This window comes from Dreissena polymorpha, chromosome 7, assembly GCF_020536995.1.
Source record: "Dreissena polymorpha isolate Duluth1 chromosome 7, UMN_Dpol_1.0, whole genome shotgun sequence".
Taxonomy (NCBI): Eukaryota; Metazoa; Mollusca; class Bivalvia; order Myida; family Dreissenidae; genus Dreissena; species Dreissena polymorpha.
The window spans coordinates 15,532,793-15,560,540 of NC_068361.1; the positions used below are offsets into that span (position 1 = coordinate 15,532,793).

At 38.1% G+C, this 27,748-nt stretch overlaps 1 protein-coding gene across 3 annotated transcripts in view; it reads right to left on the bottom strand.

Annotated features, from left to right (window-relative positions):
* The window catches only part of LOC127838381 (E3 ubiquitin-protein ligase UBR4-like), a 179,398-nt gene that overhangs the window by 111,076 nt on the left and 40,574 nt on the right, over window positions 1-27,748 (bottom strand). For all 3 annotated transcript variants that reach the window (XM_052366097.1, XM_052366098.1, XM_052366096.1), the window contains exons 25-41: window positions 25,747-25,838; window positions 23,679-23,895; window positions 23,089-23,170; window positions 20,189-20,264; window positions 18,339-18,429; window positions 16,758-16,879; window positions 12,847-12,950; window positions 12,007-12,102; window positions 10,948-11,066; window positions 10,355-10,626; window positions 6,626-6,689; window positions 5,828-6,025; window positions 3,755-3,828; window positions 2,737-2,884; window positions 2,170-2,364; window positions 1,012-1,041; window positions 500-670 (exon numbers count right to left, since the gene is read on the bottom strand). In XM_052366097.1, the coding sequence (XP_052222057.1) occupies window positions 500-670; window positions 1,012-1,041; window positions 2,170-2,364; window positions 2,737-2,884; window positions 3,755-3,828; window positions 5,828-6,025; window positions 6,626-6,689; window positions 10,355-10,626; window positions 10,948-11,066; window positions 12,007-12,102; window positions 12,847-12,950; window positions 16,758-16,879; window positions 18,339-18,429; window positions 20,189-20,264; window positions 23,089-23,170; window positions 23,679-23,895; window positions 25,747-25,838 (2,151 nt within the window). The remainder of the gene's footprint in view (window positions 1-499; window positions 671-1,011; window positions 1,042-2,169; window positions 2,365-2,736; window positions 2,885-3,754; window positions 3,829-5,827; window positions 6,026-6,625; window positions 6,690-10,354; window positions 10,627-10,947; window positions 11,067-12,006; window positions 12,103-12,846; window positions 12,951-16,757; window positions 16,880-18,338; window positions 18,430-20,188; window positions 20,265-23,088; window positions 23,171-23,678; window positions 23,896-25,746; window positions 25,839-27,748) is intronic.

Here is a 27,748-nt window from a genome sequence, read left to right on the forward strand (position 1 = left end):
CCCCCCACAACAAAAGTCCACACAAACATTTAAAAACATTCAGTAATAAATAAATAGCTGGAAATTGAAGCCATTCTTTGAAATTCGTCCTGACTTTCCTTAGACAAGTAAGTTCATGAGAACACACTCCATGGCCACACATAATGCAGCCTCAAATCAGTGGAGGTTTTCGTTCAAAATTGGATCTGGTATTTGGCCTCATTCCCAAGGTAAAAGAAAGAGTACATTTTCCCAAAATGGGACCTACACAATTCCCAATTGAAAATTAAAAAAAAATATTTTTTTTTTAAGATCTCTTCATTTTGTTCATCTCCCATCCAGCTTTGTATGTTCAACCTTATTAAATATAATACTGAAAACACTTTTATATTTCTCAATTTTAGTCAAAATGCCACGAACTTTCTCCGTCCCATTCCCAACATGGTTAAAAAAAACAACAATGCAGATAAAGAAAGACCTCATAAACTTCTACATACACATACACACAATTGTTACTTACCATGAGCTGGTCAGTAGTCTCTATGGTCTTCTGCTGGGAGTGTAGTTCACGAAGGGCAGACTGGGCCCTCTGGAGGCTCCCCATGGGAGACATGGACTGGTAGTTCTCAGTGAGGGACGGCAGGAACCAGTCTAGCATGTCAAGCACAGTCTGCACAGTCTGGGAACCAGTCTGAGAAGAAATTCAGAAATACTGGTATCTGTGTGAAGTGATAAATCATGAAATGTGAAAAGAAGAAATTATCTAATGAGTGTGGATCGGACTGGCAGGAAATGGCAAAATTAAATAGCGATTTATTTTATTACTTAAATGAATAGGTGCATATGTATTGGATCTTCCACAATTATTCTTTCATTACTGTTATGCAATAGCCCAAATCAGTATTTAATTATTTCTGTACAAAATGATTTAGCTTGACAAAATGTATGAAAAAAATGAATAAGTACACTGGACGCAAAATTAAAATAATCTGGGAAATCCAAGATTTTCCAAAAAAGAATATAAAAACCTACCAATGTTTGCATTATCGCATCTTGGTTTCCCTGTAACAACAGAAAGACAACCAGATTATAGAACCAACCAATCATGGAACAGGAGCAGAAATTCTCAATGAGCCATGCTCTCGTAAAACGGAGCTTAATGCATGTGCATAAAGTGTCCTCCCACATTAGCCTGTGCAGTGTGCACATGCTAATCAGGGACACAAATTTCAGTTTTTGTGGAATTTTTCATTGAAAGGAAGTCTCTTCTTAAAGAAAATCAGGTCTATGCATAAAGTGTCGTCCCTGAATAGCCTGTATAGATTGCACTGGCTTATCAGGGACAAAACTTTACGCAATGCATTAAACCCCATTTTCCCAGACCAAGGTTTGTATGTTTCTAATTGTGACTGAACAATGACTTATGCATAACAAACAAGATACTAGATGTCAACAATCTGATTATAATAAACACATCAGATTATAGTGTTGATAAATTCCCTGAAAAAATGCATATGTGTTTTTAAAGCATCACATTTTTTTATTTTTAATTAACGTTGTTCAGGCCATATAAATGGAAACAAATGTTTGCAATGCTATCCTGGATATATGTTATGACGTGTTAATAAGGCTTTTGCTAAAATGGAACAAACGTAAATTGCTGTTAAGCATTTTAACTCATGCTTATTACTGGACCTACTTATTAACTTAGTCAAAGCTTTAAACTGGAGTTGATGTAGAATTGAATTTTAGGTTTAAATAATGAAAAAAGTCCAAAATTGCCTGTTCTTCTTAAATCAGAGGTTGTGTGAGGATTGTGGTTAAAATAATTTCATGAATAATCACCACACAGGTTATGTGGCTGGGCTGGGAATCAAACCCTTGATGCTCAGATTTTAAGTCAAAAGAGGCGTGGGAAAACTGGGCTTAATGCAGGTGTGTACAAAATTTCCCTAATTACCCTGCACAGGCATCACAGGCTAATCAGAGTAGTCACTTTCCCCTTGGAAGTCTATTCTACAAAAAATCCAGTCTAGGTGGAAAGTTATGCCCCTGATCAGCCTGTGCAGACTTCACAGGCTAATTTGGGACGACACTTGCATAAAGCCCAGTTTTGCCAGAACGAGGCTCAAAAGTTCTACCAACTAAGCTAGCCATCTCGGTCCAATCTGAATAGACTGTCTGTAATACCTCCAGTTGTCTTTTCAGCTGTCTCACTTTGCCGACGTGGTCCTTGACGTCAGCCATCTTGTTTTTGTCAGCTTGCACTGAGGACGAGAGGCGACGGCGTAGGGAACTTGGTAACGCGGTCTCCATGGTGAACGGGGACTGGGTCGTCAGCTCGTTGCTGTTCATTCCAGACTGGGTTGTGCGCTTGGTCAGTGCCTGCAGGTATCACTAAGTTTGTTTACACACTTTATGGAATGGGACCAAGGCCCTTTGGATTGGGGTAATTTTATCAGTTTTTACCAAACTTTGTGTTCTTCTTTTTGTGCAAAAAAAAACTATAAATCTGAGAAGAAAAGAGTTTTTTTATGGTATATTTACTAAGGTTAAACTTATAAAGGTGGATGAACTTAATTTTGAGATTTATTAAAAATATAATTATTTTAGAAACATTAAATTGGAAAATTATAGGCAGTCATTTTGGGAAAAATATACAGTTTTTGGTAAAATTTTACCCCCAAAAAATTCACTATATCAAGATTTTGCAGTGCGTTTGTTACATTTTATTGGGAAAAGGGTCTTCACACTGACCTTGCAAGCACCATCTTCACGGGCCCCGCAGTCGCAGAAGAAGGACCCAAACTTGGCGTACGTGAGGTCATGGTCCTTGTGGCACACCTTGGCGCAGACCGTGCACACGCCCACTCCGTCCACCATCTTACATGTGTGGCAGTGGTACCTGTAGAAAACAGAAAAAACACAAAATTATGAAATTCATAATTTGAAGAAGACATCATTTAGACATTATTGGGACATATAAATATGTTTTTTTAAAAAGGTCACACCGAAAATAATTATTGCTTGAGTGGGGTAAAATTTATTAAACTATTAATCAGCATTTTAACTTGTGCACCTTGTTCATGGTACTGGTAACAATAAATATGGTCCTTATGTTAAACAAAAATTACCCAAATTTTTGAAAGTGATGAAAGCTCAACAGCACACAGAAAGGTCTAACAGGGACTTCTCATCATTTATTTACTGACATAAACTGAGTAATGGCCTTTTCTTTAAGCAAAATTGGCAATTGAATTCATTCAAGTAGATTTTTCCCCTTAATCAATACTACCTACGTACCAATATAAAATGCATATATATTTATACAGTGAGCATTAACAGCATTATGAAATATAGAAAGAGAATAATATAATAACATGAGCAACTTTCTGGAGAACTGGGTTTGATCCATAGAGTAAAGTTTTGTCCCAGATTAGCCTGTGCAGTCCGCACATCAACATCGCTAATCAGGGATGACACTTTAAGCTTTTATGGTTTTTTTGTTGAAAGGAAGTCTCATTTCAGCAAAAGTTCAATTAAGCCTTGATTAGCCTGTGCACAATGCAGCCTGTGCACACTGCAGCCTGTGCATACTGCAGCCTGTGCACACTGCAGCCTGTGCACACTGCAGCCTGTGCACACTGCAGTCTGTGCACACTGCACAGTCTAATCTGTGAAGACACTTTAATAGGAACATGCATTAAGCCATGTTTTCAAAGATCGTGCTGTACATAAACGAGAGATTTCACAGTAGCCTTCTATATGGACTCACCAGTGCTGATTCATGAACTCTTTCTGTGTGATGGTGAAGGTACACAGCTTGTTGTTCATGAACTCTTCATCTTGCTGAGAAAAACAAGAAACAAGGCATGTTCAGGCAATGTGAAAACGATGACAGTGTGGAGTGGGGCAAAATTTGGAGCTTACTTTGATAATTAATAACCATTGACCATTGCAAATGCAGTTTTGTTTTGATTTTGGTCAGTTATATGAGCATAAGAAAAGATTTCTGAAATTAAATAGTTGCAAATAATACTTGAGTGTCAATAAATGCACCAAATCCTGATCAAACTTGATTTTCTTCATAAAAAATTTAGTAATTAGTAAATTACACAAAAGTTCACAAAAAAGGATCCATGGACAGTTTGCAAAATAATGAAAACCACAAAGTAACTGATTATACCATATCTACAGTGTATTTGGAGAGATGGGTTTTAAGCAGGGTAATGGTGTCATATGGCATAAAATTCATGTATCACTTGTATTTCTATTGCTATATGCAACCAGCATAAAATCAGAACATCCTGCAAGTAACTCGCAGTCTATTGAGCTTTTATGCTGTTTTCTGCTCATCAGTATCTTAGGGTTGAAAATGAAGCCTTTAGAATTTAAATCTAGAAAAAGGTATTACATTTAACTGGATGTTTTAAGAACACACATGTTTAAGTGCATATCTAAATGGTAAATGGTTAAGCTGGCTTATGTAACAGACTATTGCCAAGCAATATATGTCCCCTACCGGCTCCACCATTGCCAGAATATTTTATTATTATATGTGTTGCCATACCAACCAGAATTTTTGATGTAGGAACAAAATGAAAAGCATAATGTCCATATTGCCATCTATCCATGTTGCAAGTTTAATGAAAAAATATGAAGAACTTTAAAAGTTATCGCAGGATCCAGAAAAATGTGACAGACTGACGGACTGACAGACAGACTGACAGAAACACTGTGGGCAAACCATAAGTCCCCTCCGGTGAAACTGTTAGGGGACATAAAAATTGGCACAAACACAACCCTCGGACAACTCACAGTGCTAATGGCACAAAATAGGCACAAACACAACCCTCGGACAACTCACCGTGCGAATGTACAAAAATTGGCACAAATATTACCCTCGAACAACTCACTGTGCTAATGGCACAAAATTAACACAAACATAACCCTCGGACATCTAACCGTGCTAATGTACAAAAATTGGCACAAACATTACCCTCTGACAACTCACTGTGCTAATGGCACAAAATTGGCACAAACATTACCCTCTGACAACTCACTGTGATAATGGCACAAAATTGGCACAAACATTACCCTCTGACAACTCACCGTGCTAATGGCACAAAATTGGCACAAACATTACCCTCTGACAACTCACTGTGCTAATGGCACAAAATTGGCACAAACATTACCCTTGGACAACTCACTGTGCTAATGGCACAAAATTGGCACAAACATTACCCTTGGACAACTCACCCTGCTAATGGCACAAAATTGGCACAAACATTACCCTTGGACAACTCACCGTGCTAATGGCACAAAATTGGCACAAACATTACCCTTGGACAACTCACTGTGCTAATGGCACAAAATTGACACAAACATTACCCTTGGACAACTAACCGTGCTAATGGCACAAAATTGGCACAAACATTACCCTCTGACAACTAACCGTGCTAATGGCACAAAATTGGCACAAACATTACCCTCTGACAACTCACCATGATAATGGCACAAAATTGGCACAAACATTACCCTCTGACAACTCACCGTGCTAATAGCACAAAATTGGCACAAACGTTACCCTCTGACAACTCACCGTGCTAATAGCACAAAATTGGCACAAACATTACCCTTGGACAACTCACCGTGCTAATGGCACAAAATTGGCACAAACATTACCCTTGGACAACTCACCGTGCTAATAGCACAAAATTGGCACAAACATTACCCTCTGACAACTCACCGTGCTAATAGCACAAAATTGGCACAAACATTACCCTTGGACAACTCACCAAGCTAATGGCACAAAATCAGCACAAACATTTCAATCAATACAACTCACAGAGTCCTCGCCGGTGGTGTTTTCCTCCTCGTGACTGAGCTCCTCGTCCCAGTCGCTGTCAGCCTCCTGGGCGACACTGATCACCTCCCGCTCCTCCGGGACCTCGTCTGCTCCCCCGGCGTGGTCGTCTGCCTTCCTCACCGCCGCCAGTACCCCACCCACATAGGACAGCAGGCAACAGAGGGTACTGAGCAGATTCTGTGGCGATATCAAACAAACACAAGATGAAAAGAGCCTCCTCACTCTGCGAAAAATGGGCTAAATGCATGTGTGTAAAGAATTCTAAACGAAAGAAAAGAGCTCTCAGAACAGCGCAGTTTTAACCAGATATTGGCCAAGTAGTTATGAATACCTCCATAAATACCCCAAAAGCCCCATGTTGCAATACTTAGCAAGATGCAAAAATCATGATATAAAAATGCAATTTAAAAAGGATTGTAATTTTGCTAACCTGGGACGACACTTTTATGCCCATTAAATCCAGTTTATCCAAAACGAGAAATAAATCTTTGTTACACACATGAGTCGTGTTCTGAGAAAACTGGGCATAATGCATGTGCGTTAAGTGTCGTCCCAGATTAGCCTGTGCAGTCAGGCTAATCAGGGACGACACTCCGCTTTTATGACATTTTTCGTTTAAATGAAGACTCTTCTTAGCAAAAATCCAATTTAGGCAGAAAGTGTTGTCCCTGATTGCAGTCTGCACAGGCTTATCTGGGACGACTCTTTACGCACATGCATTATGCCCAGTTTTCTCAGAACGCGACTCACGTGTCTAGATGGAAGGCACATACTTACCTTGCCAGACTTGCTGCTACTCAACATTTTCTCCAAGATATCCTTCTGTGTGACATGGCTTTTACTGCAAGAAGGAAACATTACATACATCATCCCTTTTGGATAACTTTAATGAAGATTTTTTTAGAACACTTAATGATGTAGATGTTAAATTACCCGCAATTCTAAGTTTATTTTTAACACCTAATAGTTGTTTTTTTTTATAGATATTATTGTTTTAGCGATAATCTCTGTGAGAGGGGAAATTCATCTAGGGCAAAGGGCCGAAATTCGGCGGGTCAATAATGGGGGAAAATCTGACAGTTTAAAACTAACAACTTTTAATAAATTATACATATAAATAACATAATGTGACTTTAAAAGACTAATATAGAAATAACAAGAATATCAGTGAAACTGATGGATGCTCCCCGATGATGCGCTTTGTCAATCTATGTGTTAATAACCACCTAAAAAAATCTATTATCAGCCTCGGTGACCTTGACCTTGACCCCAATGACCTCAAACCTCATCAAAAGGTTGAGGTTTATGCAGGTACGTACATGCCAAATATGTAAGAGATGCGTAAAATAGTGAAGGCGCTATGAGAAACCGTAACAAAAGTGTGACTGAAAAATGTATTATTAGCCTCAGTGACCTTGACCCCAGTGACCTCAAACCTCATCAAAAGGTAGAGGTCCATGCAAGGTACCTACATGCCAAATATGAAAGCGATTGGTAAAGTATTGAAGGCGCTATGAGAAACGGTAGCAAAAGTGTGACAAAAGGAAGTCTATTATTAGCCTCGGTGAACTTGACCTTGACCCCAGTGACCTCAAACCTCATCAAAAGGTAGAGGTCCACGCAAGGTACCTACATGCCAAATATGAAAGCGATTGGTTGAGTAGTTAAGGCACTATGAGAAACGGTAGCAAAAGTGTGACAGAAGGAAGTCTATTATTAGCCTCGGTGACCTTGACCCCAGTGGCCTCAAACCTCATCAAAAGGTAGAGGTCCATGCAAGGTACCTACATGCCAAATATGACAGCGATTGGTTAAGTATTGAAGGCGCTATGAGAAACGGTAGCAAAAAAGTGACAGAAGGAAGTCTATTATTAGCCTTGGTGACCTTGACCCCAGTGACCTCAAACCTCATCAAAAGGTAGAGGTCCATGCAAGGTACCTACATGCCAAATATGAAAGCGATTGGTTAAGTATTGAAGGCGCTATGAGAAATGGTAGCAAAAGTGTGACGGAAGTAAGGAAGTAGTCTCGGTGACCTTGACCCCAGTGACCTCAAACCTCATCAAAAGGTAGAGGTCTATGCAAGGTACCTACATGCCAAATATGAAAACGATTGGTTAAGTATTGAAGGCGCTATGAGAAACGGTAGCAAAAGTGTGACAAAAGGAAGTCTATTATTAGCCTCGGTGACCTTGACTCCAGTGACCTCAAACCTCATCAAAAGGTAGAGGTCCATGCAAGGTACCTACACGCCAAATATGAAAGCGATTGGTTAAGTATTGAAGGCAATTGGTTAAGTATTGAAGGCGCTATGAGAAACGGTAGCAAAGTGTGACGGAAGTAAGGAAGTAAGTAAGTAAGTAAGTAACTAAGTAAGGAAGGACAAACTGGCAACTATATGCTCCGCAGAAATTTATTTCGGGGAGCATAAAAAGGACTCCACATGTCTACATATAAAATGTTGTTTGTTTTTTTTTGAGAGCTACAATAAGTTTGATCTGTCAACCAACCAAGCTCTTCTTGCAAGTCAAGGGTTGAGGCAGCCAATTATGTTTATATTTAAGTGGTGAATAGCAGCCCATGGTCTGATTCTCTATTCATTTACTCTGAAACCAATATTATTTGTCCGACAGTAATTTTCGTGGGTCCTAACAACCACAAATTTAAATTCCAAAAATCATTCCAGCCCGAGGTCTAATATCAGACATAAAAATCAATGAATTTAAGATCATAGATCCCATGCCAGATTTTATTAATCCTTCAAATTTAATGTCCATCAAATTAAATGAATAAAGAGTAACTAAAAATCAATGGACAAACAACCTAACGCACATAGAACAGTATATGGCTCTATATTTATTTAATTGGTCAACTTGGCCTGTTTTTTCTTTGATACTTAAGATTTGTCACATAATAACAATCGGTTATGGAATCTTATAGCATTTGATTAAGTATTCATTCAATTAAAATATGCATTTTAACTACAGCTTGGTCAAACACATGACTACTACCCCTGGGTCACCATGAGAGCTATGTTCATGCGCAAATAACTAATGTCTGGATCAATTGGAATATAAAAACGCAATCTAAACTTCATGGTCATTTTTGTTTCACGTTTCAATTTAAACCATTGCTAATTTGGGAAGCAGTTCTATCCACAAACATAACATTTTATGCACACAACAAACTGACAAACCGCCCCACAGACTGACTCCAAAATACCAATTCTTTAACTTCATTTGTGCCATTATAATATTTTGCATCAATGAAAGAAACACTTCAAACTAAAAATTTGTTCTATCTGCAAGTATGTATGTCTTAACACTTTCCCCCATAAGAGGCCTTGTGAAAATGGCTTTTGGAACCAGCATAAAACCAGAACAGTCTGCGAGTAACTCGCAGTCGGTTCAGGTCTAATGCTGTTTGCTACTGACCAGTATTAAAGGGTTGGAAATGAGGCCTTTAAAATTAGAATTTAGTAAGAAAGGTATTCAATTAAATCTAACTTTCTATGGGACTGCACATGAGCATAAGCTGGCAAGCCCTGCAGTGGATGAATTTTAACCAGGCTTGTTTGGATTCTCGGTTTTATAATGGCCGGTTCATAAAAATGTTATTGTCTCAAATAGCAAAATAAGAATTCAGGATTGCTTGGTTGAACTGGTAATTTTGATGACAGTATCCGTACCACAACTCACAAAAAAACGTTTCTATGGTATAATGGATATGGTGACCGCCTGTCAAGCAGGAGGTCACGGGTTCGATCCCCACTGTGGGGGCATTCTTTACAACTGCCCCAAGTACTGGTTCTACACAGGAAACAGACTCAAAAGCGTTTTAAAGGCTCAATAAAGGTTAAGTTCCGTAATTATTTACCGATTTTTTCCGTATTTTATAATATAAAGGTTATCAAAAAACAATATGTATATGCTATTGGACATTACCATAAAAATATGAGCAATACAACTTGTTTTGAGCTCAAAATACAGTGTCCTCCAAGTCAATCGTGTTTACAAACAATCAGTTTATTTACATCGCTGTTTACTTGGGAAAGTGAAAGTGACTCAGGTCACCAAAAATATATCGTTGATTTTCAATGTTTTCCGGTATCACTCACAAAGAATGTCTCTTCTAAAAATGGTCAAAACGTTTGTAGTGATCTAATTTGTTACTTTTTGCTGGTAAAAAGTTGTTTTAAATAGAATTAAAAGTGAATGTTCTTTTGGCTATTTTTAGCAAACGTCACAGCTTTGGGGCTACACATCACATTAGTTGCAAATTTGTAAACATTTCTTCCAATTATGAAACAGGTATCTTCAATACTTCTTAACAACGTTGCACCTAAGCTGTGTTATTAGCATTTTTTATGCAAGAGTAACTGAAATTAAAAATTAAGCAAGTTTATATGCATAGTAATTGGATTTGTCATCTTTATAGGGCCTTTAATAAGCCTTTGGCTCAATGAGTTTAGCCGAAATAAATCAGTTTAAAACCTTAAACACATACCACAACTGTAGCCAGACGGTGGCAGCATTAAATAGAGTTACATGACCAGCCCCCTTCCCCACAAGAGCTAGCGTGTGCAGCACGTCCATCACTTCAGGGAACCCACTGGCCTCTGTGCCCAGGGAGGTCAGCAGCCCCTCCCCCAGGGGCAGCAAGGCCGTCAGAATGGTCCGGGGCAGGTCCTCTCCCGCAGGACACCCTGGACGAATAAGATGGTGGGCAAATGTCTGTAGGAGCTGACGATTCTCTGAGAACTGTTCTTCATCCGTACCCTGCAACCGTAAAAAAGTATTTTGTGAATGAATCATGTTTTGGTCTGCCCCTAAAGTATACTTAGAAATATCCGTCTTGGCTTCAGGATTTCAAAATTAACAAAAAGTTGTGTTTGAACTCAGAACTTATTTCTGAAGGAGTTTGTTCAGGGCTCCGTTCCCCCTCCCACTTTGGTAACAGGGTGCACACACAATCTTCATTTTTAAAATAAGCAACGTTGAGAACTATTTGTTACTCTATCTAGAAATTTAAATGCAAGAAGTCAAAAGCAAGTAGGAAAAATTACACCACCAACTTACAAATCTGTCACCCCTGCTCACCTTTGGTTGCACAACAAACTTGACAAGCCATGCCTGCCAAACAGCAGAGTCTACAGTTGCCAGGTGATGTAGTTTGGAACACAGGCCTTGGAAGTTCTTCGCATTTTTGCCATTCTCACCTTTAAAAACAAAGTGTGCATTGAGAACATTGGAACATGTTTATGATCCGGGCTAGCATAAACGTGTTTTAACTTGTAATAATTTTCAGGTTTTATGGTTTTGAGACTTCTAAGGCTGCAGTTTGGAAAGTCCTGTGACAATAACTGGGAAGTGACTCCAAAACTTCCATTAATGCAAGAAAGATGGTTGCCCTCTTTGATATCCATTGTTAAAATGTTGTGTGTGACATCATTTAAAACAATCTGTGTGCAAGATATATAGAAAACTTGCATTTATTTTTAAAGAAAATCTTAAGAAGTTATATACACTTTTTGTTTTGTTTTTCAACTATGAAGATAAAACATTGTGACAATATTAACCACTTAGATACGTATTTTGACGCATTTGTACTCCCTTAGAAAGTTAAATTTAATTAAAGACCTTTCTTACTAGATTCACGTATTAAAGGCTTCATTTCAAACCCTTAGATACGGATGAGCAGCAAACAGCACAAAACCTGAACAGACTGCGAATAACTCCCAGGCGGTTAGTTTAAACCTATTTATTTTTAGCTCGATTGCGTCGAAAGCCTTAGGCTTATATAAACGCTCTCGAGTCCGTTTCCTGGGCCTAGAACCAGTACTTGGTGTCTTTGGGGGAGATCTAAAGAACGCTCCCACGGTGGGGATCGAACCCGTGACCTCCCGATCGCAAGGCGGACACCATAGGCGGTTGTGGTACATGTATTATGCTGTTCGCACATAGCAATTTTTACGTTGCTTCCGAGTGGAAAAAGGGTTTAAAATTTAGGAAACAGGTTTGATTCCCACTTTGATAGCTCTCTCAAGATTTTCCATTTAAGTTTACAAGGGCTAGTTCTACCCAGGAACAAGATAAACAGACCTTTGGCCTCCAATAACATTGAGCTAACATAAGAAACTTAAAGAACAAAAAACTCACTCAGCTGCAGAAGCCTGTTGAACAGTTTCATCACTCGTGCTGCAAAGTTTGGGCTCAGGTGATTGAGTGAAGAGGAGACAAGCAAGGCTCGCAGATCTGTAGGAAAAACATTAAAGAACTTAACAATCAACAGTACAGTTCTGGGTATTAATTCACCAGCCATTTATGAGGAAAAATGTATTACCCAAAGTATCTAAACAAGACATTTTTATGAAGATAGTTTTTCTGGTTGCATTTTGCACAAAACTTTGAGGAAATTTTGGTAACATCAAATCTTCGGCTAATCATAAATGGTATATTCAAATTGTTGCTTCATTCAACATGCCTTTAAAAAACGGGAGTGGGGGGGATATATAAATTGTGCATAATGCATGGACAAGTATAGTACTCTGTTCAGAATTCTACACAAATTATATAAATAAATAATGAAACTCCATAATTATTATCATTACTAGTATTACACGACAATTACAATCATAAAAGCTTGGGGTCACACCCTTAGAAGGGTTGACACAGAGCATTTGGAAGGTTATCAATTTGTTACAAATGTTCACAAATTTGAGCTGCAGTAAGCGAAAAATGGGCTTCATGAATGTGGGTAAAGTGTTTTGCCATATGAGCCTGTGCAGTATGCACCGGCAAATCATGTACAACACTCTCCCCTTTAGGGAAGTTTTTCCTTGAAAGAAAGTCTCTTCTAAACCAAAATCAAGTCTCTACAGAAAGAATCGTCCGTGATAAACCTGGATTGACTGCACAAGCATATCTGGGACAACACTTTACACATGCATTAAGCCCCCTTTTCCCACAGCAAGGTCCAAGTGTCCTATAAGCTCTTACTTTCTGCCTCAAAGAAGCTGTTAAAGGCCTTCATGGCTGTGGGTTTGTCGATGTGGTTCTCCAGGAACTTCATGCAGTCACAGAAGATGTTCTCATCCAGATGGCTGAAAGTGTATAGGTATGCAACAGTGATATTGAGAACACAGTGCTTGTGTTGGATAATAATGCATTTTTTACTACACACATTTCTGTGGAATATAGAATTTTATACAATAAATATAATTCAAGAAGTCGTTGTTTATGGTGTATTATTGATTACACCGATAGTGCTGACGGTGTATGGGATATACACCCTCATTAATTTCATACCATACGAGAGTGAGGCTCGAGTATGGTATTACATTACTGAGGATGTATATCCCATACACCGAGGGTGTATATCCCATACACCGAGGGTGTATATCCCATACACCGTCAGTTACTAACGGTGTAACAATTATATCTCAACCTACTACTCGATTACTCGGGGTGTATGGAAATTACTCAGGGTGTACTTAAAATACACCATGGGCACGTGACCGCTGTAAGCCAATCGGATTTGGTCATTTTTGTAGGAGGTGAGATATGATCAAATATCAATATCACTCTTGGTTATAGAAAAAAGTATATGTTTACTCACGGCTTACTGATTTACTCAAGATTACTCACTTGTGAAAATATAAAAGAATCTTGACAAAAAATTCAATCATACACCGAAATCAACCAATATCCTCTACATCTTTCATGGCTTAAAGCCCTGGCTGCACAAATGAGTTGACAATTCTAAAGATGAGCAAAATACAATCCTGTGTATGCAATTATTCTACATTTACCAAGAAATTTTGGAAGAACATGACCAGTGCATACTGATATATTCAATAAATACTGAGTTGCTGTTCTTTATACATTTATTATTACCTTTCTTGGTCCATGCAGTTGGTACAGACTACAGGCATGGCCAAGCTTAGACTGGTCACAAGTAAGGAGTTACTTCCCTTTATATTGCACCAGATATTTAAGAGTTACCTTTCTTGGTAATCACATGGTGACACATGCCACAGGTACAGAGTTAAGGCTCTTTATACTGTTATCAATAGTTACCTATCTGGTCTGTGTAGTCAGTACAGAGTTGTCTTATCATGGCGACCACATGCAACAGGTACAGAGTTAAGGCTCTTTATACTGTTATCAATAGTTACCTTTCTTGGTCTGTGTAGTCAGTACAGAGTTGTCTTATCATGGCCACCACATGGTGACCCATGCAACAGGTACAGAGTAAAGGCTCATTATACTGTTATCAATAGTTACCTTTCTTGGTCTGTGTAGTCAGTACAGAGTTGTCTTATCATGGCGACCACATGGTGACACATGCAACAGGTACAGAGCAGTGCCTTCCACAGGATTTTTGTCAGGCGCCCCGGGGCTGCTAGGGGTGGTTCGGGAGGGGTGTCCCCTCCTGACGTTGATTTTTTTTTTTTATTTAACGTGTCAATTCACGTTCTGTGTTGCGTTATAACTCAAAGAAAAACAGCGTCAAAAGACGTCATTCGGTGCGCTATGACTCTTCAAAAAAAATCCCCCAGTCATTCAAAAATATATATTTTTTTATTGTTTAATTGTTTTAAAACTTTCCCGCACAGATAGTAAAATTCCGACTCGAACGATTCCCCAATGCATCCGTTTCAACCCGACTCTATTACTATACACTTACTACTTTTCAAGTTTCTATTTATTACCCAATAATCCTGTTTATTTCCTTTTTATAAATCACAATTTTATAAGTCTGGTAAATATTTACGATAAAAGCTCTCAATTATTTCTTTAACACAAACCTTGCCATTTTTTAAGTGACTATTTATAGATTTGATGAAATATTGCCTCTGAATATGCGTCAAACCCCTGACCTGTTGTGTGCTTGTTAAAACGCTCAATACACGCACGCTTTTGTATGCAAATGACGCGACGTTGTACATGCTGCATAATTTTCGCGCTCTTTCAATCGAGAAACGGATTCGACACAAAATAAACTTGCACTGCTAATTTGAAGCAAAAACATTTAACTTTGCAGTAAGTGTGTTTCGGATTAAAAACGCGTTAACATCGACTTACGGGAATGGGTTTCGGATTACAAATTTAATTATTCCCGTTTGAGTTTTCAACAAATATTAACCGTTGCTTTATAAATTCAACGATAATTTGTGTAAACACTTTACGAGTCCAATAAATGTTTTGACGGAATTATGCATGAAATTCACGTTGTCCTCGAGGATCACAGCCGGTTGCCATCATCAGTCTTCTAACTATCGATTATCGGACGAAACATTTACAAGTGTGCGTAATTAATTCAAAGAAAATTTGTTAAAGGGCATTACGTGTCGAATAAATGTCAGAAAAACGAGGTGAATCATTTCTATAAATGGACATGATGAAATATACATGTACTGGAATTAAATTGTTATCACATAATTGTAACCGGGAGTCATTTGCAAAACTTACACGCTATAAGTAATTAATTGTTTAGCACTTGCAATTAATTTCTCATATTAATTATGAGTCATAGGTAACACTTGTTTACAGTAAAAAGGTGTGATGATGATGCCCGAAACCGTCTTTAATGTACTGTACTTATTACCGTTTTTATATTGCGTAAATGGTACAACTTCTTGCTAATCAAGCTGCGATAAACTCTTACTTCATACCCGACGTTAAATAAAAAATAAAGGTCGATAGTTAACCCTGCCCTCATAAGCATACGCGTAACCGATTGGACGATGAACTTCACAGTTTGACGACTGGAAAGTTACCAGATACATCCTTGTCAGCATTGTAATGACTGTGTAATGTGGCTAGAATAATCGATACGCGCGTCATGCCATTCTCTTATCAGTGGATTATCCATTACCCCATGTGGTGTTTATGGCGTTTACTAGTGAAAGTAGGTACCGAGTGCTCTTTTAAAACAGGGAATATTGATACACTGATAGAGAAACCTTGATTTTTTTGGACAATCTCCACTTTCTTTTACAAAAAAATACACTGATCGGAAAATTTCAAGCGCCCCGGGGACTCTGATTTCGAAATTTAAGCGCCCCCTAAAGGGGCGCTTAAATGGCCTGGGGAAAACCCTGCAGAGTTAAGGCTCTTTATACTGTTTTCAAAGTTACCTTTCTTGGTCTGTGTAGTCAGTACAGAGTTGTCTTATCATGGCCACCACATGGTAACACATGCAACAGGTACAGAGTTAAGGCTCTTTATACTGTTATCAATAGTTACCTTTCTTGGTCTGTGTAGTCAGTACAGAGTTGTCTTATCATGGCCACCACATGGTGACACATGGAACAGGTACAGAGTTAAGGCTCTTTATACTGTTATCAATAGTTACCTTTCTTGGTCTGTGTAGTCAGTACAGAGTTGTCTTATCATGGCCACCACATGGTGACACATGGAACAGGTACAGAGTTAAGGCTCTTTATACTGTTATCAAGAGTTACCTTTCTCGGTCTGTGTAGTCTGTACAGAGTTATCTTATCATTGTCACCACATGCTACATGTAATAAGGGAAGAGTTACTTCCCTTTCTTCTTAGCCAGACAACTAACAGTTACCTTTCTTGATCTGTGTAGTCCGTACAGAGTTGTCTTATCATGGCAACCACATGCTTTACATGAAACAAGGGAAGGTTTACTTCCCTTTCTTCTCAGCCAGATAATTAACAGTTACCTTTCTTGGTCGGTGTAGTCAGTACAGAGTTGTCTAATCATGGCCACCACATGATTATACATTTAATGATAAATTAGTTGCTGGTTTTCATACATTTATTTTTACTTTTTTTGGTCCATGTAGTTGGCATAGACTACAGTCATGCCCATGCTTAACCTGGTCACAAGTCAGGAGTTACTTCCCTTTATACTGCACTGGATAATTAACAGTTACCTTTCTTGGTCTGTGTAGTCCGTACAGAGTTGTCTTATCATGGTCACCACATGCTGGTACATTTCCTCCAGATATGGCTCGCTGTCCACAGGCCCTACATGACTTTCCAGGTACATTGATACCTGCAGACAATACCATGCAGAACTGTTTCAAGTAACAGTGTGTGTTTTTTGTTTCAAATTTGCGGCCTGTAGAAGAACCCATTCTCAATGGGAAAAAAGTATATTTTTTTCCCAAATGGCACCTAAAAATTCCCAATTCCCAAGGTTTCCAAAAAAAAATATTTTTAACAAGAGCTGTCTCCATAGGATGACATATGCCCCCAACAAATGCTTTGATAGAAGTTATGAGCATTTTTCGAAACCTAAATGCATTTTTCAAAACCTAAACGCGGACCCTAAGTTCAAGGTCAAGGTCAAAGAGGTCAACATTTGTGTGCGGCCTTGTCCATAAACACATGCATACCAAATATGAATGTAACATCTGAAGCAACATAAAAGTTATGAGCATTTTTCGAAACCTACATGCAAAGTGTGACCCACAGACGGACAGACAGACAGACGGTCTGACAGACGGACGGTGCGATCACTATATGCCCTCCTTCAGGGGCATAAAAATAAGTCTTATTCATATTTAGTTTATCTCCCATGTTGCTCTATAAGTTGTACCTTGGTAAATGCAATATTGAAATCACTTTTAATCTCAATTTTAATGCATTTGATAGCCTAAAAACAATTACACTTATTTCCCAATTCAAGTCAAAACAACCTGATTTGTTGAATCCAAAGGGACTTGGCCAAGTCCCAAAATGCTGAAAAAATCACTGAGTAAATACAATATTTTTTTGTGAAGTTTTGTGATTCTGCTCAACCATGAACTCAAAGTTCAATGTCTGAAGTTTTATAACAGCTATTATAAAACAAATCTTGAGTTTAACATCCAGCAAATATGCCCAAACCCATGAAATTTTATATCAACAAATATAACAAATTCAAAGTATATCTTAACAAATTAAATATTGTAGTTTTGCACCAAGCTTTCGATTGGAGATACATGACTTTCAAGGCCCAGTGATATATTCAAACAAAGATAAGATGCAGTGCTATGTAAACTCAACGATTTCAACATCAATTGCATCTCCGCTAGATACAATTCTTACTGCAAATATCAAGGGAAGGAAACTGACATTGGCCAAGCAGCATATGGTCCATATAATCTGTAGCAAGCACGTTCATTTTCTCAGAAAACTCATTGGTCCTTAAGACAAATTTAAAAAAAACAAGTATGGTAAAACAAGGGCAAAATGTCAGTTTTTAACCCTGGGAGACAAAGTGAAAATGGCTATAAGTAACCAGCATAAAACCAGAACAGCCTGCAAGGTAATCACATGCTTTTCAGGTTTAATGCTGTTTGCTGCTCATCAGTATCTAAGAGTCGGATATAAAGCCTTTTAAACAAAAATCCATTTAGAAAGGTCTTCAATTTAATTTAATTATATAAGGGACTACAAATGGGTCAAAATGCGTATCTAAGTGGTAAAGTGTTATGCCTGATAATCTATGGCAACTATAAGAGACTCACCATGTCTGCCAGGTACTCTGTGGCCGTGTCAAACAGCAGCGGGAACATCAGACGAGACATCTCAACATTGGGAGTCTTGTCTGGGCACCAGCTGACAACACAACGATCAGTGAATGTTTGTTTATTTAATTGGATGTTTCTCTATTTTTAACAGAATTTTAGTCAAAGGGGCCATGTTCTAAAAAATACTGGGCTAAATGCCTGTGCATTAAGTGTCCTCCCAGATCAGTCGTGCTGTCTGCACAGGCTAATCTGGGGAAATACTTTCCATCTAGATTTTCTTATAGAAGAGATTTCATTCAAACAAAAAATCCATAAACGAGGAAAACTTGTCTCTTATAAGCCTGTGCTGACTGTGCAGGCTAGAAAACTTGTCTCTTATTAGCCTTTGCTGACTTTGCAGGCTAGAAAACTTGTCTCTTATAAGCCTGTGCTGACTGTGCAGGCTAGAAAACGTGTCTCTTATTAGCCTGTGCTGACTGTGCAGGCTAGAAAACTTGTCTCTTATAAACCTGTGCTGACTGTGCAGACTAGAAAACTTGTCTCGTATTAGCCTGAGCTGACTGTGCAGGCTAGAAAACTTGTCTATAATTAGCCTGAGCTGACTGTGCAGGCTAGAAAACATGTCTCTTATTAGCCTGTGCTGACTGTGCAGGCTAGAAAACATGTCTCTTATTAGCCTGTGCTGACTGTGCAGGCTAGAAAACATGTCTCTTATTAGCCTGTGCTGACTGTGCAGGCTAGAAAACATGTCTCTAATTAGCCTGTGCTGACTGTGCAGGCTAATCTATCACGACACTATACGCACATGCGTTAAGCCCCATTTTCTCACAGCGAGGCTATTGTAAACCCATTTCCTGGGTTAGCTGGTTCCCATTTTCTGGGTTAGCTGGTTCCTATTTTCTGGGTAAGCTGGTTCCCATTTCCTGGGTTAGCTGGTTCCCATTTCCTGGGTTAGCTGGTTCCCATTTTCTGGGTTAGCTTGTTCCCATTTTCTAGGTTAGCTGGCTCCCATTTCCTGGGTTAGCTGGTTCCCATTTTCTGGGTTAGCTGGTTCCCATTTTATGGGTTAGCTGGTTCCCATTTCCTGGGTACACTGGTTTACCAGTAATAAGTGTACATAATAAGGGCACACACATTTTGTTCAGTTACTGCTCACTGCCCGTCTTGAAGAGATAGTGGGGAAAACTACAATAAATAGTGATGTCAAATGAACCCCGAAATCCTCAGATTTGTAGTCCATCATTATGTACCAACTAAGCTAGCCATGCCAGCATAAACATAGACAGGAAAATACCGCACATTTTCTTACTCCTACCCAGCTAATATCAAATGATTATTTCCATTTATCATTATGCTTACTTTACAATCACAAACAAAATTCATATGCGCTTTTGTATAAAATTGTTTCACTACTAAAATTGTGCTCACCACAACGTTCATCTGATAATATTGCCAAAATATTCAAATAATAAATATATAATTAAAGGCGTGAAGGGCATATTTCATTAAAGACTTACAAGGCACAACAATAAACGAACTTAAACAAAAAGAAATAAGGGCCAGTGAGGAATACATTCAATTTTTTATTGTAAAGTATAAATATATGGGCTCTGTGAAAAAGAGGTTCAAAGCATGTGTGTAAAGTGTCGTCCCAGATTAGCCTGCGCGGTCTGCACGGGCTAATCAGAGACGACACTTTTCGCTTTTATGATATTTTTTGTTTAAAGAAAGTCTCTTCATGGCAAAAATCCAGTTAATATGGGACGACACTATACGCACATGCATTAAATCCCCTTTTCACAGAGAACGGCCAATATATATAAATCTAACTCTTGACAAAGACCTACCTTGACAGATCTGAGGCCAGGCGGCACAATGCATGAAGGACATGCTTGATTGAGCCAGTCAGACTGAACTTGGCATCTGAAAGGGAAATTTATTTTCATAAACACACGATGACTTGTTCTATCTTAGCAAACAAAAACTGACATATACTTAAACATCAAGGGGTGTGTTGTACAATTGACATGACGCCAACTGTCAATCAAATCCTTATCTAAGGATTGATCAACCAATCAGCTATCGATAAATCGGGCGCGCGAGTAAGCAACATACTGTCCGCCATTTTCTAGACAAGCTGTCTTGTCTAGGTTCACTTTTATTGTAACGAGTTTCTTTTGATTTCCTCTTTTAAAACGTAGATTAAAAATGGTTTAACGGTGTCAATGGGGATTATGTAACTCGTACAATCGATATCCTGAAAGATTTGTTGGTGACATTGAATTTATATCGTTTCCAAAGCCGAAAAGAGATCTTGAGAAGTGTAAGTGATGGATAAATGCATGCGGTCGTCCCCACAAACAACTGAACGTCAACACTGTAAAAGACAATTACAATATCTTTTTATCGAAAATACTAGCAGATTTAAATAGTTTATGTTATCGATCTGATCATCGCATAATAGTTCATGTTTTTTAATAGTTTTACCAGTTACTAGGTGATTAATAGCAGCAATGTTCATCTGAATTACTTTAAGAGAAATAAAACCCAGCATGAAGCCTAATTCATGCTGTGTTTTATTACTCTGATAGTAATAGACTTAACTGTCATCATACATGTTATTTGAAGGTGACACATGATATCTTATCTTATTAACGGTATCTACACATGTGAAGACATGTGGTGTCACCAATAAACGCTTTTAATCCACACTTGAAGCTCGAATGCCTAGTTCTCATTTTTAAAACGTGTTTCGTTTATTTTGTTCGGATAAAAACGGAAATGAAATATGGCAAAAACGCTGTAAATAGGGTTTATGCAAATCTGACATTTGGTATCCAGAAAGATAAGTTAGATGAATAAAATTTATACCGTTTCCAACGCGGAAATGCAGTCTTGACAAGAGCAAGTGGAAGCTTCAAGAATTATCAAGATCCCCCTTATAGAACATTAATTTATTTTAAAAAAAATTGAAATGTCATAAAAGCAATAACTATGCATTTTTAAGTATGAATTATGTCACGTGTGCATGCAAAATAATAGAGAATTTTGGTACCCACTTTGTGTAACTTAACTAAATCCCCGTTAAAAATCGAGTTTTGTGTGTGTCAAAAACAAGTGAAAACTACTTTGTTACTATTTTAATAAAGACGTATCGATAAATGCTATTGTAAAAGAGTTATTTATTACTGATATAAGTTAACCTATAAACCAGTAACTTGGTGGAAGTAGGAACCTGCGCGAGCGTCTGATACTGGTAGCTTTATTAATTAGCATGACCGAATTTCCCTTCGCACAACGCTAATTTATATCAGACAATGACCAGACTTATTGTGTTGTTTTGCGCTTTCAATTAAATTGATTGATAAAGGTCCCACAAGCAATGTTTAATATATCACTTTTATACGTAATAACATGTGGGATTGAGGTACCCACTTGGCGTCGAAAAGCGCGTAAAACTTCACCGAATTACCAGGAATGGAGCGCTATTTCGTGTCAAAAACACTGGGAGGGGGAAATGTTTCGGTAATATTTTTGTAAATAACATGGGTAAATACCGGTGAAATGTTAATTTATTGCTAATACCACCATGACACGTAATAACGGATTCGATTTCGGTAAACGCGCAAGCGTTTGAGAGCGTGTTTAATGTACCGATTTACACGTTTTAAATAGCTGATGTTCTCTATAATCGTATATTTTTTGCATTTGCAGAATAACTTAATGACATCAATCCCTTTACAAGTGTAAAGGGTGTTAACAAAGTCCATAAAAATTCGTCAGGAATATCGCGTAAATCTATATGCAGTCTATAGGCAAAGAAGCCATTTTGGTGTTAGCTTGTCTAGGTTTGTTAACCGCTAAGCCACGTGATTAAGTGGGCGGAGCGATCATCGATAAGGCATCATGTCAATTGTTAAAAAATTATCTGCTCTGGATGTACAAGATGAGAACCTGTGATATAAGTGTAGCTGAAGTGGTTGATAACAACAAAAACACACAGAACAGTTACTGTGTTATTTTTATTTGTATGCAGTCATTTGGTGTTTTTAGTGTGTTTAGTGCATTAACTCTTCCAGTGCTGGAACCGGATTTTGAAGACCTTTGCAAACAGTTTGGATCCAGATGAGACGCCACAAAACGTGGCGTCTCATCAGGATCAAAAACTGTTTGCTATTCTGATAGTATTCTTTAAAAAAAAATCAAAGAAAATGCTAATTTAAGAAATTCAGCAGACAACATTTTAGCAGACGACAAATTTCCCAGCATGCAAAGGGTTAATTTCATGAGATTATCATAAAGTCTGCACAAGCTAGTCAAGGTCGACAATTTTACCTAGACTAGATTTTCGTTAAGAACAGACTACCTTTAAACAATGCCATAAAAGCTGAAAGTGTCTGTGCTGCATGAAGGCCAGTTTTTCCAAACCGTGGCTCAATTAAGTGTACCCTTACTAAACTAGTTATAAAAGAGTGGCGTTCTGAGAAAAATGGGCTTAATTCATGTGCGTAAAGTGTCGTACCAGATTAGCCTGTGCAATCCGCACAGGCTAATCAGGGCCGACACTTTCCACCTAAATTGAATTTTTGCTAAGAAGAAACTTCATTTTAACAAAAAATGCCATAAAAGGGGAAAGTGTCGTCCCTGATTAGCCAGTGCGGACTGCACAGGCTAATCTGGGACGACACTTAACGCACATGCAATATGCCCAGTTCTCTCAGAGCACGACTCTTATAGCAAACAGTACCTGTCAGTTTGCAGACATGCACTTTCTGAATGGCCTCCAGGTAGCTCTCTCCTGGCAGAATGTCAGAGGCAAACGCATTCCTCTGCAAAAAAATCACACACATGAAAACACAATATTATTTGTGAAGTGTTACAAAAAACAATCATATATACATGCATGCAACTTCCTCAATTTTACATTTATCAAGGAATTTACTAACAAAATTAGAATAAATAAACAATTATTTTTTTTAAACTTGGAAAGATTTTTGTAAAACCTGCCCCCTGTACCTATTTGTGTTTACTATGATATATCCCTTGCAACTACTACAACCTGGGGTGGTATTCCAGAAACATCTTAAGTCATTTCTTAAATAATTTCACTTAAGTTCAAAATGTCAATGTTTTGTATTTCTTTACTAAATAAGGAAACACATGTTTTTTTCATATTCCTAAAATAACATCGACATAATGATGTTATTTTCATGTAAATCTCGATGCAAAACTATTGCAATATGAAATGAAACACTGAAGAAATTTTCCCAATTTAAGGATAAAAATAAAATTTAACTTAAGATGCTTCTGAAATACGACCCCAGTTCAATCACTTACCCAGCTTCCCATGCTGGGAAAATCAGTGTTCAGGCTGCTGTTCCACATATCAATGGCCGACTTCACAGGGCCTGGCAGGGCGGACACAAGCCCCAACTGGGTCGCGACCTTACTCGCCCGACTGGACGACACGCACATCACCCTGGAGACGGCCTCTAGTTGACGCGTTGACAGGGTGTCCTCTTGAAGGGATGACAGCTGGCCTAGAATGCTGGATCTGGATTGAAAAATGTTTTCTTTTACACGAAGTCTGTTGTAAACAAAAATCCAGTACAGGCAGAAAGTGTTGTCCCTGATTAGCCTGTGCGGACTGCACATGCTTATCTGGAGAGACACTTGACAAACATGCATTAAGCCCAGTTTTCTCAGAACAAGTCTCATGGGTGACAGAGCCAAAAGTTGAAAAAAAAAACAGAAATTAAGTTAATACTTTGTTTTATGTGGGATGCAAAATCCCAAAATAAGTAGTAAATTTGTAAAAACAAGAGGGCCTAAAAGGCCCAAAGTCGCTCACCTAAGATAAAAAGAAATGACCTGTTCTTTGCAGCCCAAGATATCAATAGAACAAATGTTCTAACCAAGTTTCATCAAGAATGAACAACAAATGGCCCCATGGCGGATATGTTTTTCAACAGACTGGAATCATTTTTGAACTTGTCCAAGATATTATTGGGACAAATCTTCTGAAAAAGTTTCATGAAGATACAACAATAAATGTGACCTCTACAGTATTAACAAGGCAAATATTCATGACGCACAATGGAAGACAGACAATTGACAAAAGGTGATAACAAAAGTTCACCATGAGAAAAAAATATTATGCTCATAAAGATTGTCACCATGTGTGAAGATCAGCAAGTGTCATTCAGATTGAACTAAAAATGTGACTAAAAGTATTCACAATGTTTTTCTAGAAACAACTGTGGTAGTGCGATCTCGTTCGCTTACGCAAGTGAACGGGTCACGGGACGGTTACGAGTTATGTAACTGTGTGAGCACTTATGTAATACGGAAATATTTATCGAGTCTAATTAAAGAACGCTTATTTCTAACACACTTACTGGTTGTAATTCAACTAAAGGCTTCCAGTCAGATAAGCCTGAATACACTCAAAGAATTAATCTATAAGTGAAAACCAAAGCAGCTTTAATGAAAATAACTAACTTTAGTCTAAAGAATCTATGCATCGTTAAAAATGAACAAATACAGCAAATACCTTAATGAATGCAAAAAGAAGTTCACAATCTGTCAAAAAAACTGATATAAATATTAGTTACTGTTAGTCTAGAAGTTGCTTCAAAAATTTTGTTTATAAAATAAGTCTAACTTAATCTAAAGAACACAATTTATGGAGAGTGGAAAACTCCGGTGACTCAAATGTAAAAAATAAGAAGAATTTACAAAAGTTATTTCAATCAAAAGAGTCTTTCTAATTTAGAAAATGCCAAATAACAAGGTTGCCATGGAAACAGTTTCATAGCACAGTAGTCTGCTAAATACACCAAAACACAGTAGGTTAACTTGGCTTATCAGTAAATATAAAAAAATAAGGCTCTACAGTGCAGAGTACATGTACAGTTATTTTATGACATAGGTTTATTAAATTGCATGCAAACTACTGTCTTTATTTACACCACATTTTATGAAAGAAGTCCCAGGTTTATACAAGGGAGTTAACTATTAGTTAACTATTAGAAAGTATGTACAGGTTATCTTTCTTTATCATTATGGCTTATCACAACTAGACTGTTCAAATGCTTTCACTATATACATATAGAGAAAACTGCCCCACCCCCTGGCAGCCATGTTTTTCCACCGATCTGGACCATTTTCGAACTCAACCGTCATATCCAAAAAACACATGTTCTGACCAAATTTCATGAAGATTGGACCAAAAATGTGACTTCTAGAGTGTTCACATGTTTCCACTATATACATATAGAGAAAAGTGCCCCGCCCCCTGGCGGCCATGTTTTTTCACCGATCTGGACCATTTTCGAACTCGTCCAAGATATCAATGAAACCAATATTTTGAGGCAGGCAGGCAGGCAGACCCCTGCGTACTCACCTAACATAGATGGTATAGTATCTGAGGAGAACCAGTACTGGAGCCAGCAGTTTATGGGCCTCGTCCATCAGCGTATGAGGGTCCAGGTCAACCTGGGGTGAGAACAAAGGTTATAGGTGCTGTTTATAGTCTGCTTCTATAACATATGCATCTTCAGCCGACTTCAACATGAACCTCCCGATCACTGGGATTTAAGTCGTCCCTTTACATATGGCGCCGAAGGCAGCCACGGCAAATTGACTTATTTCCCTCACAGGTAACCATTTATACACCTGGGTGGAGAGGAGCAAGCTTGGGATTAATTTGTTGCTCAAAAAAATCCAGGGCTCCAAGCGGGATCGAACCAGGGACCTTCCGATCCCTAGACCAGCATCCTACCACTAGGCCACTGTCCCCACGTGTACAATGTTGCAGCAATCTTGGAACACTGGGCTTATTACATGTGCGTAAAGTTTTGTCCCAATTTGAGAAACGCTTATCAGGGACAAAACTTTGCTCTTGTAAAGAATTTTCAGTTCAAAAGACGTTTCCTTTAAAGGAAAATGCAGTTAAGACGGAAAGTGTCTTCCCTGATTAGGACGACACTTTACGAACGTGCATTAAGCCCAGTTTTTCCAGAATGAGTGTCGATGTTTAACCCATCATCAGGATAATTGTCAAAAGAAGCCCCCATTTACTAAATTTTAGTATGTCTAGGGAAAATACATTTAAGTTTATTTCCTCGGCATAAAACATGAACCATCAAGACTTGTGGCTCAGGTTTTTTAGTCAGCCTAAATAACTTACCTGTATTCATAAATAGCCTAAAATTTCCGAATTATTGACTTTAACCTCTGTATAATGGTCCTGCAAGGCATTAATTTTATGATCGACCAACTTTGCATGCAAGTTCATTATAAGATACTAAAGAAGGCTATGCCACAAAACATTCGTATCATCAAGACATTTGCTTGATTTAAATGAACTGTACAAGCCAAAGATAGGTTTACTCTTTGAGCTACCTGCAAAAGACAATTACATTGAAACAAGAGCACCCCATAACGGGTGCCACGCTCGGCTGCGAAAGCTTGTAAGATTTTTTTTTTTTTTTAGAGGTCACAGTGACCTTGACCTTTGACCTAGTGACCCAACAAGAGATGTATGCCCCCTACTGCGCAGCATTGAAATAACATTTCTATTTATCATTTGGCAGGTATAGAAATCATCTCCCTTTAAAGGTTATTACTTCCCTTCAATTTTGTCCAATCTAACTGGGGGGGGGGGGGGGGACCATGTCAGACAGACATCACTGACAACTAAGGCCTGTGGTTTAAGTGATCATAGCCAGAGTTGATCATGCATCTATGGACATAAGTCCACAGGTATGTAATGAACATCAAAGAAATTATAATTATATCATTAAAAAAAAACTTTGACAAATCAATCATTTGGGTTATAAATAATCAAAATAATACATCTGTACAGTAACTGTGAAAAGAACTTCTTGGTAAGGAAATATATATAATATGAGATTTATAATTATATAAATTACTTCCCTTGAAAATAATTGTCTGAAACAAATCTCTATTTTTAGTAGCAAATAATTAAAAGCCACTACCGTGTAATGATAGATTCACCACTCAAAATGTGCAGCTCCATGAGATACACATGCATGCCAAATATATAAATGGCTATGTTCAATATTGAATAATTTTCTCCCTTTTTAAAGCTTATTACTTCCCTTACATCTGTATTTTTTACCATAGACCGTATAGGATGACCTTGACCTTTTACTACAATGTGTTTGTCAGAAACACAATGCCGCCTACTGCGCCGCTTTGATTTAATTAACAAAAATATATACGTGGGCAGGTCAGATAACTATGTCCATTTAAAGCTTATTACTTCCCTTGACTTTGTTTTTTCGACCCTAGACCTTGAAGGATGATGTTCACCTTGAAATTTTACCACTCAAAATGTGCAGCTCCATGAGATACACATGCATGCCAAATATCAAGGTGCT